At 37.3% G+C, this 16,649-nt stretch overlaps 1 protein-coding gene across 1 annotated transcript in view; it reads left to right on the forward strand.

Annotated features, from left to right (window-relative positions):
• Nucleotides 1-15,865, forward strand: part of LOC137011066 (protein unc-80 homolog) — a 67,057-nt gene extending 51,192 nt beyond the window's left edge. The window contains exons 50-64 of the mRNA XM_067373638.1: nucleotides 526-744; nucleotides 826-1,056; nucleotides 3,502-3,625; nucleotides 3,703-3,828; nucleotides 4,045-4,168; nucleotides 4,300-4,506; nucleotides 4,582-4,766; nucleotides 6,392-6,557; nucleotides 6,757-6,936; nucleotides 8,998-9,145; nucleotides 9,295-9,351; nucleotides 13,099-13,180; nucleotides 13,258-13,375; nucleotides 15,118-15,320; nucleotides 15,521-15,865. Of these exons, the coding sequence (XP_067229739.1) occupies nucleotides 526-744; nucleotides 826-1,056; nucleotides 3,502-3,625; nucleotides 3,703-3,828; nucleotides 4,045-4,168; nucleotides 4,300-4,506; nucleotides 4,582-4,766; nucleotides 6,392-6,557; nucleotides 6,757-6,936; nucleotides 8,998-9,145; nucleotides 9,295-9,351; nucleotides 13,099-13,180; nucleotides 13,258-13,375; nucleotides 15,118-15,320; nucleotides 15,521-15,865 (2,515 nt within the window). The remainder of the gene's footprint in view (nucleotides 1-525; nucleotides 745-825; nucleotides 1,057-3,501; nucleotides 3,626-3,702; nucleotides 3,829-4,044; nucleotides 4,169-4,299; nucleotides 4,507-4,581; nucleotides 4,767-6,391; nucleotides 6,558-6,756; nucleotides 6,937-8,997; nucleotides 9,146-9,294; nucleotides 9,352-13,098; nucleotides 13,181-13,257; nucleotides 13,376-15,117; nucleotides 15,321-15,520) is intronic.
• The last annotated feature ends 784 nt before the right edge of the window (nucleotides 15,866-16,649 follow it).

Below are 16,649 nucleotides of genomic sequence, written 5' to 3' on the forward strand. Positions count from 1 at the left end.
ACATTTTCAGTGGTCAAAAACCAAATGTGGGTCACTTTACATACAGCTGATTCTTTTTCTTCTTTTAAAGAGGAATATCTGAAAAACAAATAATGTTGAACCTAGAAATGTATCTTGTGTTTTTCTATCAACTCAATTGCATAAAACACACTTTTTTTACTTCATCAAGGGTCTGCTTTAAAATGAGACTTAAGATTCAAATTTTTACATTTTTTTGGACATTTTTGTCCTCTAAGGACCTCAGAGTAACTTTTTTTTAAATTAATGCACAAGGGTTAAAGGATGCCTTCATCAAATATTTGCATTTGGGTCATTTTAACTGAATATCTTATGTCCTCGTGTCAGCTTCCTCACCCAGTTGCTGTAGATGAAGGTCACTTGGCACCATGCTGTATATTGTTACTATAACAACTCAAATAGTATAGTAGAAAATGACCACTCTTCCTGAACACATATTGATATGGTTTGCAAATAACAGAGACAAGCAGTAGTTTTTTAAAAGAGCTCTAATTTGACCCTCTGCAGGGATAACCTGCACCTGCTGGAGGAGGGTCAGGGTATACTGAGGGAGGAGCTGGACGAGCGAATCGCCCGCGAAGAGTTCCGTCGCCCCCGCGAGTCTCTGCTTAACATCTGCACCGAGTTCTACAAGCACTGCGGCCCGCGCCTCAAAATCCTGCAGAACGTGGCAGGAGAACCCAGAGTCAGTGCTCTAGAGCTGCTGGATATTAAGTCTCATATGAGGTGGAACAAAGAAGCTTGAACATTCGGTAGAAATAGTCACAGCATGCATCTGTAAGTAACTTAACCCTTTATGTTCCACAGACTGGCAGAAATCGCTCACTCCCTTCTTAAATTGGCCCCGTATGACACACTGACCATGGAAAGCCGAGGGCTGCGCCGCTACATTACAGAGATGTTACCCATCACCGATTGGTCAGCGGAGGCCATTCGTCCCGCCCTCATCCTCATTCTGAAGAGGCTGGACCGAATGTTTAACAAGATTCATAAGATGCCCACACTCAGGTGCGTTCGCCCTCAGGCTCTGTGCACCAGGTATGTCCTCACGCTGATCTCTAGCCCTCCACCGTCTGTGTTTCTGTCTGCTCTGGTGGAGCTCTGCTGGCCTCTTCAGTGGTATCACATCTCTGAGATGTGATGGACGGCTGCTGCTTTTGTGCTTTGGTGTTGCGCTTTGCCTTATATGGTCTCCATTATGATTAAAGTTGAAAGTGGACTAAATGTTGTAAAGCGACAAGTCTTGCTTAAGTAATTTGTGCACTTTTAGTTTGCTTGTGTTGTGTCGTAAAACAATATACGGTCATTCCGTGTCAAATCAACCAATTTCAGAAACTTCCCCTGCTCAAATTTTAGATTTTGTTCATATTTTTTCTTTAGAAAGACAAATATAATAGTGATGAAAGCCAAAATATTAAATCTCACAGATATATATTTACAGAGTAATCCAAAATGACAGTTTTCATCTGAGATTTGGAGCCAATTTACAAGGTTGTAAAAATGACTTTATAAAGATGGCAGCAGCATTATTTTATTTTTACAAAGAGATTGGTAGGTTTATTAGTAAAATCTGCTGACTTTATCAATCTGTGTTTCATTATATGCCAACGGTGACCGTTCAAAAATGACAAAAAGTGCTTTTTGCCTTAAGTTTGCATGCCTGAAACTCAAGAAGTATTAATGATATCTTAATATCCTTTTAGATTCTGGTTCTTATTAAACTTTCCTTTTGGTATCTTCATTTTAAAAGCCCTGGATCGTTCAATCCCAGAGATATGGAGGTCTTAATGCGGCTCCATGAGTAAATTGGTCAACATTTTCAGTGGTCAAAAACCAAATGTGCCATAAATATTCCTTTTCCAAAGTTTGCATGCCTGTGACTCTAAAAGTATTCAAGATATCTTAATATCTTTCTAGATTCTCATTCTTAATAAACGTTCCTTTTGAAATCGTCATTTTCAAGGCCCTGTATAGTTCAGTCCCATAGATATGGGGATCTCAAAGCAGCTCCATGTTCAAATTGTTGAATTTTACCCATTTTCAGTGATCGAAAAACAAATGTGGTTCACTTTGCTCACAACTGATACTCATTGAATTTAAAGAGGAATGTCTGAAGAATAAATGTTTAAACTAGAAATGTATCTTGCTTCCCTCAATCAAAATAACTGCATAAAACATAACTCTCTGAGTACCAAAAATCCGCTGAAAATGGCGAAGTTGAGGCACATTAACTTGCTCTCGAAAGTGATTTTTTTTTCAATGATGAATGCACCAAGAGACGCAGTAGATAACTACACATATTGGCATCCCTATATCCATGCGATTGAACCATATATGGCCTTAAAAATGATGAAAAGTTTCATAAGAACAAGGATCTAAAATGACATTAAGATATGGAGAGTTTGGTTCCAAAATGCAACAACTCCATTTTGATTATTTGAGTAAAAAGGTGTTTTCTTTACCAAGAAAGTGGCAAGATGAAAACCACTATTTTCTGTTTCAAACTTTCAAATAGCATCTTTTGGTTATAAAAAAAATAAAAATTCAAATCTACATTTTGATTTTAAAAAGTTTATTATAAAAACGTATTATTTTTCCCCAAAATGCAATAAATCCATGACATTTTTTTTTTAAATGCAATTAATCCATCAATATAAAAGTTATTTTTTCAAATGTTTATCAAAGTTGATTCATATACATGACAGAGTTTAAACTTTGCCAATATTTATCTTCTATACAGGCATTTTACTAAAAATACATTCAGCCGTCACTCCCAAAATGAATCTTGTTAATGTTATAAATTATTTGTCATTACCGATTAAAGAGTATCTGGCGCCACCGCACGGTTAAATAAACAAATTTGCAGAGTACATTGTATTAAAAACGGCTTTTAAAAAAAGCCTTCAATGTTTACAGTGGGTGGAATGGAGCGCTGTGATTGGTTGAGCGGATATATCGCGTTCTGCAGAGAAGGGAGACTGGCGTTTGCCGCGTTTTGGAAAGAAAGGGAGAAAACATGACAGAATAACACGACGGATATCGCATTTTGCGTAAAATTAATAAATGACATTTCAATACTGACCAGATACAATACTGATTTTGGCGAAAACTCAATTTTTTGAAAATGGCGTTTATCGCGTTTTGGAACCAAGCTCTTCATATCTTCTTGAATTAAAGACATGTAAACTTCGTAAAAATGTTTGTTTTTGGCACTCAGAGAGGTGTGTTGTATTCAGTTGTTTTGATAGAGGAAAACAAGATACATTTCTAGTTTCAGTATTATTTGTCCTTTTTTAAACACAATAACTATAAGCTGTTACTTAAAAAGTAACCTACATTTGGTTCTTGACCATTGAAAATGGGTAAAATTCAACAATGTGGACACAGGGTCCCGATATCTGGATCTGATTCCTTGTTGATACCTTGTTGATGTCCATCTTGTCAAAGTGTGTGAGATGAGTATCCCTGTGTGTGTGTTTGCAGGCGGCAGGTGGAGTGGGAGGCGGCTAGCAGTCTGATTGAAGGGATTTGTTTGACACTCCATCGGCAGCCAATCATCTCCTTCCTCCCTCACCTGCGCTCTCTAATCAACGTCTGTGTCAACCTGGTGAGTCCCAAACACCTGCCGCCGATCACATGCTCTGTGTGATATGTGTGTGTTTACATATAGATGTGTGTGTTCAGGTGATGGGGGTTGTGGGGCCGTCAAGCGTGGCAGATGGACTTCCCTTGTTGCATTTGAGTCCGTACCTGTCTCCACCCCTTCCCTTCAGTACTGCAGTTGTGCGTTTGGTTGCCATGCAGATCCAGGTATAATCTGTTCCTTCCTAAGGATATTTCATTATAGAGTCCTCTTCCACATGCACATACTTACTATAGTAGGCTACATAACTAGGTAACTACCCCTAAATCTGACCCATGTAGTTCCCTTATATTACCGGGTACTTTCTTAGGTAAGTAAATAAAGTGCAACCAACATCTGCATTTCAATTTATTGACATATTGAATGTCTTCCTCCAATTCTAGGCTTTAAAGGATGACTTCCCACTCAGTCATGTGATCTCCCCCTTCACCAATCAGGAGAGACGAGAGGGGATGCTGCTTAACCTCTTGATTCCATTTGTGTTGACTGTGGGCTCAGGAAGTAAAGGTCTGCCTCAGAGATCAAACATGTGATAGACAGACATGCAAAAACACACACGTGTGAATGGCCCCTTAGATATGCTGAAGAAGATAATGCGATTGGATGTAATTTCGAATATGTTTGTTTTGCCTTCACAGACAGCCCTCATCTGGAGCAACCAGAGGTTTTTCTGCTTTTGCAGACAGTCATTAACATCCTGTTACCTCCACGCATCATCAGCACCTCCCGCAGTAAGAACTTTGTTCTGGACGCGTCTCCTGCCCACTGCTCCACCCCAGGGGACACTGGGAAAGACCTGCGTAGAGAGGGACTGGCTGAATCCACCAGCCAAGCAGCTTATCTTGGTACTAGAAAGGACAATTTAATTTAAAAATATGTGTTTTGAACATTTATATATATTTTAAATCTGCTCTCTCTAGCTCTGAAGGTGGTCTTAGTCTGCTTTGAGCGACAGCTGGGTAACCAGTGGTACAAGCTGAGTCTACAGGTCAAGGAAATGGCCCTGCGTAAAGTCGGCGGTCTGGCTTTTTGGGATTTTATTGACTTCATAGTGCGCACACGAATTCCAATCTTCATTCTACTACGTCCTTTCATACAGTGCAAGGTAAGATTTTGAGCATTAATAGCATCAATGCATCGCGAATCGAGAAATGATTCTGAGATTTTACAAATGCATCACAATTCTCTCTTGAATCGATTCTGAGCTTAGTTTTAAACAGCCAAAAGCTTCCAACACCACTTGAACCTTCTATAAATAATCATTCATAAAGTTTGAAAAGGCTGAAGTGAATTACAAGGGTGTTTGCAGTGGGCTGTTTACATTAATCTCACGTCATAAAAGCATTCTGAGGTGCAAGTACATTCTCAGACTCAGCCGAATGCACGATCGCTCTTCAGCGCTCTTCTTCATGAGCATTTGAGTGTGTGGCTAAAAAACTAGCCTAGAGCGCCATCTGCTGTTAAAAACTAAGCTCAGAATCATTCCAGAGAGAATCGCGATGCATTCGGAAAATCTCAGAATCAATCAATTAAAAACAATAACAATCGTACATAATCACACCTAACTTTAAAATGAATTTTCACATTTTCACATTCCTGCAGAAACAACATAAAGACATTATATTTAAAAAATTTGATCTAATAGGAAATATCCAAAGCAGTTCATAGTCTTCACTGCATAGTTTATATTAAAATACAGATACATTTTTATTAAAGCTACAAAGGTTATTCAGTCAAGAGCACCGAGGCATTTTCTTTTTCTTTTTTAACATTAAAGGAACACTCCACTTTTTTTGAAAATAGGCTCATTTTCCAACTCCCTTAGAGTTAAACAGTTGAGTTTTACCGTTTTCTTAACCAGCCGATCTCCAGGTCTGGCGGTACCACTTTTAGCATAGCTTAGCATAGTTCATTGAATCTGATTAGACCGTTAGCATCTCGTTCAAAAATGACCAAAGAGTTTCAATATTTTTACTATTTAAAACTTGACACTTCTGTAGTTACATCATGTACTAAGACCGACGGAAAATGAAAAGTTGCGATTTTCTAGGCCGATATGGCTGGGAACTATACTCTCATTCCGGCGTAATAATCAAGGAACTGCCGTACCATGGGTGCAGCAGGCGCAATGATATTAAGCAGCGCCTGTGACCCCCTGTTTGCACAGGGAGCGTGCCTTGCAACCATTGAGACATTTGTGAGAGACGCTGCGTAATATCATCGCGTCTGCTGCAGGGGAGTTGGAAAATGAGCCTATTTTCAAAAAAAGTGGAGTGTTCCTTTAATGTAGCAGGTTTATTAGGCTGCTGTCACTTTAAGAGCTGACGTACATGACGCGGATCTGACACACATCCGATATCCTCGCAGCTCTTTGTGTTAATTTAAGACTTTATTTAACCCATTTATGAGAATACTCAACAAAACTGGCATTTTGGCATAGTTTTGTGTGTTTTTGTCCGTTCAAGCGTGAAATCGCACTGCGATCTCTTCTGTGTCTTGTTACGCTTGACTTGTTTGAGTAGAACTTGCATGAGTAAGAGTGTGATCATATAATGTAACACTAGCTAATAACGTTATTTATTTTTAATAATCTAATGCTTGGTTTTCTGTCATGTGGCTTTATTGTCAGAGCAAAAGTGAGTGCTAATCAGCTACCTGACATTGACCTAACTCAAGCATGGTTAGTGCGTTCGATTGAACAACTATACAACATTTTGGCTCTACTTTCAGCTGTTGACCCAACCAGCTGAGTCTCAGGAGGAGATCACAGCCCGTCACCATATCGCAGAGCAACTAGAGCGTCGTTTCATCCCACGATCCCTCTGCAAGAGCTCTCTGTTCGCCGAGTTCAGCAACGAGCTCAAGATCCTGAAAGAGGCTGTGCACAGCGGCTCCGGTGAGAACTGGATTCATTCATATATTACATATAAATCAACATGTCGCACACTTTTAGTAATTAATCCTGGTTATTCAGGTTTTGAGATTTAACCCAGGGTTAAAACTAGACTTTGCCCAGGGTTTAAAAAGACATTAAACTAGGGTTACATGTAACATGAAAAGCTATTTCTGTCTATCTCTCCCTGTTTTTTTCCCAGCATACCAGGGAAAGACGTCCATCAGTACCGTTGGCACGTCCACCTCTGCATACAGGTTAAGTCTCGCCACCATGTCTCGCTCCAACACTGGAACAGGAACTGTCTGGGAGCAGGAGAGCCAACCCTCACGCCAGCCCTCACAGGATACGCTCAGCCGTACCGATGAGGAGGAGGAGGAAAGTGTGTAATTCTTCTTCTTTAGTTTCTTCTTAAAAGACTTGTTCAAAGACCAGTCTCTGTATGTCACAAATATAAATATATATATATATGATTTGTACTGCAGTGCACAAGTTAAATTTAACTACTTTTATGATGCTTTCATGCACCACCCATTTCTTTTGTAGGCTAATTGCATGGAGAAAAAACAACAATAAACAACCCATACATTCATTGCATTTACATGCACTCTCATAATGCGATTATAAAGGGATTTTGCAATATTGCGATTAAACTTTACCTTGTAAATGCAATATTTTGATTAAAGTAGTGGGATTAAACTCATAATTGTAGTAAGCATAATCGCATTAAACTAGGTGGTGTACGCCGATTTTAATCACAATATACAGGCATGCAAACACTTTAATCGCATTATTCCCGCTCTGACCAAAGCGTGCATGTGCTCGGACGTACATATTTTTCTTTTTTAATTCTTAATAAACTTTCGTTTTGAAATTCAACAATTTGAACATGCAGCTGCTTTGAGATATCCATATCTATGGGACTGAACTATACAGAGCCTTGAAAATGAAGATTTCAAAAGGAAAGTTTATTAGTAATGAGAATCTAGAAGGATATTAAGATAATACTTTTAGAGTCACAGGCATGCAAACTTTAGAAAAGGAATATTTATGGCACAGGTAAGACAGGAGTGTTTTATGTAGTTGAGTTGATTAGAAAAACACAAGATACATTTCTAGTTTTAACATTATTTGTTCTTCAGATATTCCTCTTTAAAAGTATCATTTGTATGCAAAGTGACGTAGATTTGGTTTTTGAACACTGAAAATGTGACCAATTTACTCATGGAGCCACATTGAGATCTTCATATCTCTGGGATTGAACCATCGAGGGCTTTTAAAATGAAGATACCAAAAAGTTTAAGAATCAAAATCTAAAAGGATATTAAGATATCTTTAATACTTCTCGAATTACAGGCATGCAAACTTGCAGCAAAAACACTTTTTGCCATTTTTGAACAGTCACCGTTGGCATATAATGAAACAAAAATTGCTAAAGTCAACAGATTTCACTAATAGACCTACCAATCTCTGTAAATATAAAATAATGATGCTGCCATCTTTATAAAGTCATTTTTACACCCCTGTAAATTGGCTCCAAATCTCAGGCAGGGCCGGATTGGGACTCATTTTCAGCCCCTTTAATTCACGACTGACGATATTAAAATAATGTAATTAAAACCTAAAAGTATAAAAAGTTCTCTAAAACCTTGTAAATAATTGTATTTTTCAAAAATGTCTTCAAATACCCATGATAGTACAAATGATAGTACAAATGATCGTATATAGAGTTATTTTTATAGTTATAATAATGATTTTATAATGTGAACCATTGATTAATTCTCTAGCCATCTAGTGGCTGTAGTTAAAAATTCATGTTATTTTAATTTTAATTTAATTAAGTGTTTGCTTTCCAGTAGATGGCAGTAATCATCCACTAAACCCAGGCACGTTTTTAAGTCTATCACTATGAATGAAATTTAGAAATGTAGATCTTTTATTAAAATGGATTTAACAAAATTTTGCCATTTTATATAAATGTGTATACTTAAATTATTACAAATTGAGGCAAATAAATAACACAAAATACCATAAATGCCAAAATTGCACAACTTTACAGTAAAATATTAAAGTAGGCTTATTACGTTTGTTTAAAAAAAAAAGTTACATGTTACAAAATCACATTTTACTGTCTGGTTAAGATAGTTGGACAGAAAAATGAATATTGTTGGCATAGCAAGCAACATAACATAAGTGATAGGCCATATTTTATTATTTGCCTACTATTATTACGATATGAGTAAGCTGCATACATGCCTTTATCTTTTGCATGTTTTCCCCTGTTCTTGCGGTATAAACCTCAAGAGGAATCCTTGTTTAAAAAGAATTTTAATCACAAATTCATCATGTCTTATGGATATCGGTTTTGTAATGCCTTCCATTTCAGAAGCACTTTCCAGTGTTATTATTGCTGAATGATCCATATTAACTCTGTCATTTCCAGATGACTCCATCAGCATCCCCAGCGTGGTAAGTGAGCACGAAGCTTTCCTCCCCAGGCTCATTTCCCAGCGGCGTTTCTCCAGTCACGCCACGGACTCGGCCGCCACTCAGCCTGAACCAGGCATGAGCACCATGCTGCCCAGCCACAGGTAAACAAACACCCCACTTCAAAACTAAAGCTGTCTATAACAACCTTATGTATCCAGTCTTTCCCTTTAAGAGAGGGCTGATCTACAGCTGGGGGGATGCATGTCTCTCTTATTATTCCCCTAATCTTGTTCCCTGCCCAACTCTACAGTGAACCCAATGTGCTAGATGAATCCCAGGGGCTTCTGGAGGAGGGTAACCTGTCTAGGTACAGTGTCACGGCCCTGTGTGTGCAGTGTCTCACCGTCTGTGTGCCGGGGCTGGGCCTGCCTTCCCTGTTCATCACATCCAACTTGAATTCTCACTAGGATCTCTCTCTCTTTCTCTTCTCATCCTCTCCAAGTCACAGTTTCTTTCTGTCTCTTTCTCTCTCTTGGCAAGGGACAGTGATGCCCGTCTACGTATTATCACTCTGTGGTACTCATGTCATCTCCAGTGAGCCTCATGGTGTCATGGTGTCCACTCATGTTTCAGGCTTTTTGCTGCTCAAATTGGAGTTCCTCTTTGGGGGGGCCAATCTGTGGGGCTGGGGGAGTTTGGTCTGGCAGGTTTGAAGTAGACGATTAGACCTTAAAAAATGTGTTTCTGATCTGCCATCAGATGAATCTCACAAATTACCAATAGTTCAAATGGGTGGTTACGTCCTGCTCACACTGCTATACCAGCTTCTCTATTCCCCTTTGTTTTTTTGTGGATGACATTGCAGGTTCTGACCTGCGATTCATGTTTTATGATTCGTTCCTGTCCTCAGGCCCGGCTCCACCCAATCAGGAGCTCCGCCCACACTGGCACCACGCCATATAACAACCGATTGCAAAATTGGTGCGATGTTCAATTCAGCTCAGGATAACAATCTGCTCGTTATTTAGAAACTAGAAAGCATTCGAAGGTGACCGTTGTCAGCCAGGCTCATTTACAAGCCTAATTTAATCCTTGCCAGTTAAGCATTCAAATGATTTTAAACCCTTAAAGCACAAGAAGACCCAAAAAAGAAATAAATTTGGTACCCACGCTCTTTCTGTGCGCACAATAGTGATGCGCGTATCCTCTTTTAAAAATTAGTCATCCAACCTATGATTTTCTCTCATTTAGATATCCGCACACAACCCACACCTGATCGTCATATTACAGTTTTTTGTAATCATATTTCTGTTTTGCCTCCATTGCTGCGTAAGTGAAACCCGCAATTGCGTCTGCAAGTTAGTGTCTGACAAAAAATGATAATATTTAATAATATTTACATCGTGTTAACAGAAATTATTCTGAGAAAAGTGTTTAAGTTTGTAGTATTGTAGTTAAAACTGTTGCGGTTTTTTTAACGTTTTTATCCAATGTGTTCTATATAATATCCACTAGGAGGTGCTCTAGGCAACTGTTTTTGAATTAAAGTAAGCGTGATGCGCGATCATTGCATTTACCATGAAATGAGAGCGATGCGTCTCACACAGCGAGGAGCGTGCCGTTACCGCACTGAGTTCTCTTTTGCGTCTTATTGCGCTTGAACTGACCAATGCACAAAAAATGTACGTCAAAATGCCCATTTCAGTGTTAATTTTGACATCAAATTCTTATTCACATTTAGTCATAGTCTTTTGACTAAAATGCCACTTAGATTTAGTCATCTGAATTTTGTTTTAGTCTACTTTTCTGAATCTACAGTAGATCTAATGCGTTTAGTTAAATTATAATGCATTAATTAAGAATTTCTCAAAAATTTCCATACTCCTGGAGAAAACATCTATTAACCTGCTAATATGAGTGATATTAAAATTTCAACATGCAATACAGACACGGATTTAACTGCTCTTAAAATGAAATAAAACCCATGGTCTTCTTTTCAATAAATAATGAATGCATTCTTTATAATTTTACTTGCATAGACTACATTATTCTTTCAAACAGACATATTTATTTGTATAAATTAAATATAATGAATCCTTATTAAAGCTATGAAAGAGCAGTAAATGCTTTTCTCTTTGTCTTTTGTTGTTTGATTAATATTAAGGGCGCAGACGGCAGTAGGTTTATTAGGCTACTGTCACTTTAAGACCGAATATGCGGATCCAATACACTGATACACATCCGATATTCTGTGTTTATGTTTTCTTAAGACATAACCGACTGTGTTTACGTGAATATTTTCCAAAACGGACATTTTGACAATGTTGTGTGTATTTGTCCATTCAGGCGCAAAAAGACATGAAAGAGAACTCAATTCAGTACTCGAACGCTGACTGCTTTCGCTTCGGATGTGTGCGCACAGAAAACCGCACCGAATAGAGCTCTTTTTTTGACTTTTTCAGATTTATATGTCTGCTCTTCTCTTTCTCCCAGACATTTACATTTTTGAACGTTTCTTTATGCAACACGTGTATGCCAGCTTATGTCCCGCCGGGTAGATCAGCGCATCTGCAGCGCAGGACATCATTCTGACTGGATCTCTTCCCAAATCATCCCCTCAATGACATTTTAATCTCGTTTTTATTCGTTGACAAAAATGTAAATAGATTTTCATCATAGTTTTTGTCATTCAAAGCAGGTTTTTATTTAGTTACCATCTCGTTTTTGTCTGCGAAATATATGTTGTTATTGATAAATTATTCTTCAGCAAAATTAACACTGGCCCATTTTGGCGAGTTAAAAAGTTTTAATGAATGTAAATAGTTGAAGTGTCAGATCCATGTTTATGGTCTTAAAGTGACAGCAGCTTAATATACTCTACCTGCTGCTGTCTTGTGTCATTCATGTTAACTAAAGAACAAAACAAATAATAAAAAAAAAAAACTTGGCTGAATAACTTTGTTAGCTTTAATAGGATTAAACTATATTTAATTTACCCTAGTAAAATAAACTATACCAAAAAGTATACTTCAAATCATATTTATTTTCACATCACTTAAGACTTACCAATATAAAATTATAATTAAACTTTATTTGCACAATGCACATTTCTTAATATTATACCTAAATGCGTATTAATATCACTATTAATAAGGATTGTATGATCTTTAATGTATAATGTCAGTCTTTAAATGCAAGATATTTAAAGTATACTTGCAATAGTTCTACTTTAACACGATCAAGTATACTTCAGTATATCTATAGTTGGATCTCAGCACTACTTTTGCACAATTAAGGTGCATTAAGTACTTCAGATGTATTTGTAGTATACTAAGCATAAAAAAATGCATTTTGAAAATAGTTTTGTGTATATATAATATATAATATTGCATATATATATATATATATATATAAAATATTTTTTATTTTTATTACTAGGGTATACATTAGTCTTTCATACTTGAATACTGCTAGACCTACCTGAAATCTACTTATTTCGTATTTTCCATTCGATTCACATTTATTTGTATAGCGCGTTTCACAAAAAGTATCATTTCGAAGCAGCTTTACAGAAAGGTGTCAATATGGCAGAATATACAGTTTTCATGCTGATTAAGCAGAAACATTTGTAAGCACACATTTCATTTGTATCTTTGTATTTATTTGTTGTATTTATTTGTGCTTGTAATTTGTTCACTTGTTCTTATTTTATTACTAACAGTATTTTTGTCTTTATTTAACATTATTTATTAAAATACAATTTTTTTTTTGTTGTTGTTTTTGTTTTTTCTTGGCCCCGTGTGTTAATATAGAGAGCCCTGCCCCTTTTGTTATAAAATAAAGTTACAAAATCTGTTATGGGGGGAAACATTTTTACTAAATCAATAAAATAATGTTAAAACTCTGGCCCTCGTTACCTCTCAAAGCTGGAGCCGGGCCTGCCTGTCCCTGTGTTTGATTGGTGGAGGGCTGTGGACTGATGGGGATTTGTGGAAGGGACACATTTCCTCTTAACTCTCCCATTTATTCGGAGGATTTAACAGGGATTGTGTTCAGATCTCCAAGCGGTTCAGTGTCATCGGCTCTGTTTGTGTGTCTTTCCTTCGGGCTGCAGGGTTGCCAGTGTGCAGAGTGAACCCGGACAGCAGAATCTGCTCATTCAGCCTCCTCTCGGTCGTAAGAGAGGACTTAGACAGGTGAGCTTTCAGTCTTATTTATAACGGTCTTCATTTTTGCATTCGATGTCAAGGCATTGAGGCTCTGTGTCTTACAGCTGCGGCGACCCCTGCTGTCCATCCAGAGGGTGCAGGACGAGTCCCGCGGGCGTCAGGGAGCCAGACTCTCGACGACCCGCAGGAGCATTCAGCCTAAGAATAAACCACTCGACAGGGGTACGGTCTGCTTGTGTGACTACATGAAAAATGGTGCACAACATTTAACTTTTGGCATATTTAACATTGTAAAGCCTGATATATGAAATAATAATCATCTAGTCTACTGACAAAATACACTGCCCTCCAAAAGTTTGGAAACACTCCTGGCAAAGTGTGGTTTTGGATGATATCAGCATAAATCCTGATCATTTTTTGGTGCAAATACATTAAAGTAACTTAACATTATCATTGAAGACCAGCAATAATAATTTTCATTTTGATTACATAATAATGGCAATATATTCATGTCAAAGTCAGACACGCCCCCTTTGCCAGCTGTGATGCTGGTTACTGGTTTAAACTTGGTCCAGGTTTGTAAAAGATCTTTGGGTCAGCACACCTTAATAGCTTCAATAATTGATTGCCAATTAAGTTTAGAATACAATGAACCAATCAGAACCCAGTTTAGGTCAGATAGCTGCTAATGCTGGATATTTTGATGAAGTTTTTTCTATGTATAAACTGTTTATGTAATAAAATGTTTTCGTAGTTTGTGTTGTCCCTTATCAGTGCAAAATTATCACAAATTAAAAAGGATTCATGCAGATATTGTCCAAAACCCCACTTTTCTAGGGTGTTTCCAAACTTTTGGAGGGCAGTGCATATATAGCATGTATAATAATGTATAAAAATTACATTTAATGTTTTTAAAAGAAGTTTTGTCTGCTCACCAAGGCTACATTTATTTAATTAAAAATACAGTAAAAACAGTAATATTGTGAAAAATTATTACAATTTAAAATAACTATTTTCTATTTGAAAATATTTTAAAAAGTAATTTATTCCTGTGATCAAAGCTGAATTTTCAGCACCATTACTCCAGTCTTCAGTGTCACATGATCCTTCAGAAATCATTCTAATATGCTGATCTGCTGCTCAATAAACATTTATGATTATTTTCAATGTTGAAAACAGTTGTGTACTTTTTTTTTTCAGGATTCCTTGATGAATAGAAAGTTCAAAAGAACAGCATTTATCTGAAATACAAAGCTTCTGTAGCATTATACACTACCGTTCAAAAGTTTGGGGTCAGTAAGAATTTTTATTTTTATTTTTTTGAAAAGAAATTAAAGAAATGAATACTTTTATTCAGCAAGGATGCATTAAATCAATCAAAAGTGGCAGTAAAGACATTTATAATGTTAAAAAAGATTAGATTTCAGATAAACACTGTTCTTTTGAACTTTCTATTCTTCAAATAATCCTGAAAAAAAATATTGTAAACAAATATTTTGTACACATTAAATGTTTCTTGAGCAGCAGATCATCATATCAGAATGATTTCTGAAGGATCATGTGACACTGAAGACTGGAGTAATGATGCTGAAAATTCAGCTTTGATCACAGGAATAAATTACTTTGTGAAATATATTCAAATAGAAAACAGTTATTTTAAATTGTAATAATATTTCACAATATTACTGTTTTTTACTGTATTTTTAATTAAATAAATGTAGCCTTGATGAGCAGACGAAACTTCTTTTAAAAACATTAAAAATCTTAGTGGTTCCAAACTTTTGGACTGTACTTTATATATATATATATAGAACTTTTTTTTGTGTGACATTTTTGAAAAAGCATTGGTCAAATTAATGATGACGAGGCCTTAGAAAGCCATGTATCAAATTTAATATATATATATAAAATATATATAGACTGAGATAATCTAATGAATCTCTCTCTCTCTCTTTTTTCTTAAGCACATGGTGACCAAAAAAGGTCTGTCACTTTTACTGAGACCCAGCAGGAAGCAGCGGGCAGATCTCCTACTGCCACTCCCAGCCCCAGCAGCGGCCCAGCAGGGGTCACGGAGGTCGTCAGGATGAGCCACGCTGCCGGAGGACAATCTCCTTCCTCATCACCCAGCATCAAAACTGCCCCGCACAAACAGGCATTGCCACAGGTCTGATCACAGTGTTCAAATGAAAGCTTGCAGAGTTGTTGGTTACACACGTTTAAAATTATACTTCGAGTGGAGACCAATTAACAGGGGCACGCAGTATAAAATGTCCCATAATTTAAAAACTGCACAATTATATTAAATCTGTCACTATTGAAAACGATTCGACGGCTCACACTCCACCTGCTCTGTTTTGACTGTAGGGCTCTCAGAGTGAGAATAAAGACAGGAAAGATCAGGCGAGTGTCAGAAGCAGTCTGTCTCCCACCCCTTCTGCCGCCTCCAGCTCCGCTTCCAGAGCCTGCTCCCCTCTTCCTCCTCCCCTCCCTGTCCTGAGCACTCCGTCCCGGCCCAACCCATCCCAGATCAGAGAAAGTCCGGAGGATGAGGAGACCTCTGGGCTTCTGCAAAACACAGACACCTCCCAGAGTCCAGAAGAGGAGCGTGGCACAGAGAACCCACTGCTGACCTCGCTGCTCACCCCCCACGCCCTCTCTCCGCTCCCCCTGTCCCCTGTCGACCTGGATCTGGACGAGTCTCACGTCTGAGAATGTCCGGCTTCAGGATGTAACGGTGCAAAACTGTGAAAAGAAGACATTTTGAAGAATGTCGTTAGCCAAACAGTTGATGGACCCTATTGACTTCCATATGTTTGATTACTGACATTCTTCAAAATGTCTTCTTTTGTGTTCAGCAGAAGAAAGAAACTCTTACAGGTTTGGAAGAAGTAAATCATTTTTGGGTATATCTATCCCTTTAATTCCACCTGATTGACCGGTGTCGTACCTTTCAGTCTTTATTGAGATCATTTTAAATCAAATAAGATGAAGTATTCTGTGAAAATCATATATTAGCCACAGGAACTCATGTAATTCATATAGATGTATTCTAAATATTTGTCATCTCTTAAAGTATTTATTTAGAGGATTATATAAAAATTAGATATGTAGAATAAATATTATAAATGCTTTATTTTCAGGGAAAAAAACAATGCCAAGTTTGTTGCCAAATGTTTGTTTGCTAAGAAAAACTCACATAGACACAAGGAAATAAGTCATTAAATATTTAAATAATATAAATATATTTAAATAGAAACATTCGAAGCATCTGATTATGTGTTTAATTTCAGCCTAATTCAACTTTGGTTACACTTTATTTTAAGGTGACATTGTTACTCAAATACGTACTGAGTAATATTAACTAACTACTGTAATTACTATAGAGTTACGGTTAGTTACTGTTATTACTACACCCTAAAAAAGGCGTGGTTAAAAAAAGTTGGGTTGAAAATGGACAAACCCAGCGGTTGGGTTAAATGTTTGCACAATGTGC

The sequence above is a fragment of the Chanodichthys erythropterus genome, chromosome 21 (assembly GCF_024489055.1).
Source record: "Chanodichthys erythropterus isolate Z2021 chromosome 21, ASM2448905v1, whole genome shotgun sequence".
NCBI classification, from domain to species: Eukaryota; Metazoa; Chordata; class Actinopteri; order Cypriniformes; family Xenocyprididae; genus Chanodichthys; species Chanodichthys erythropterus.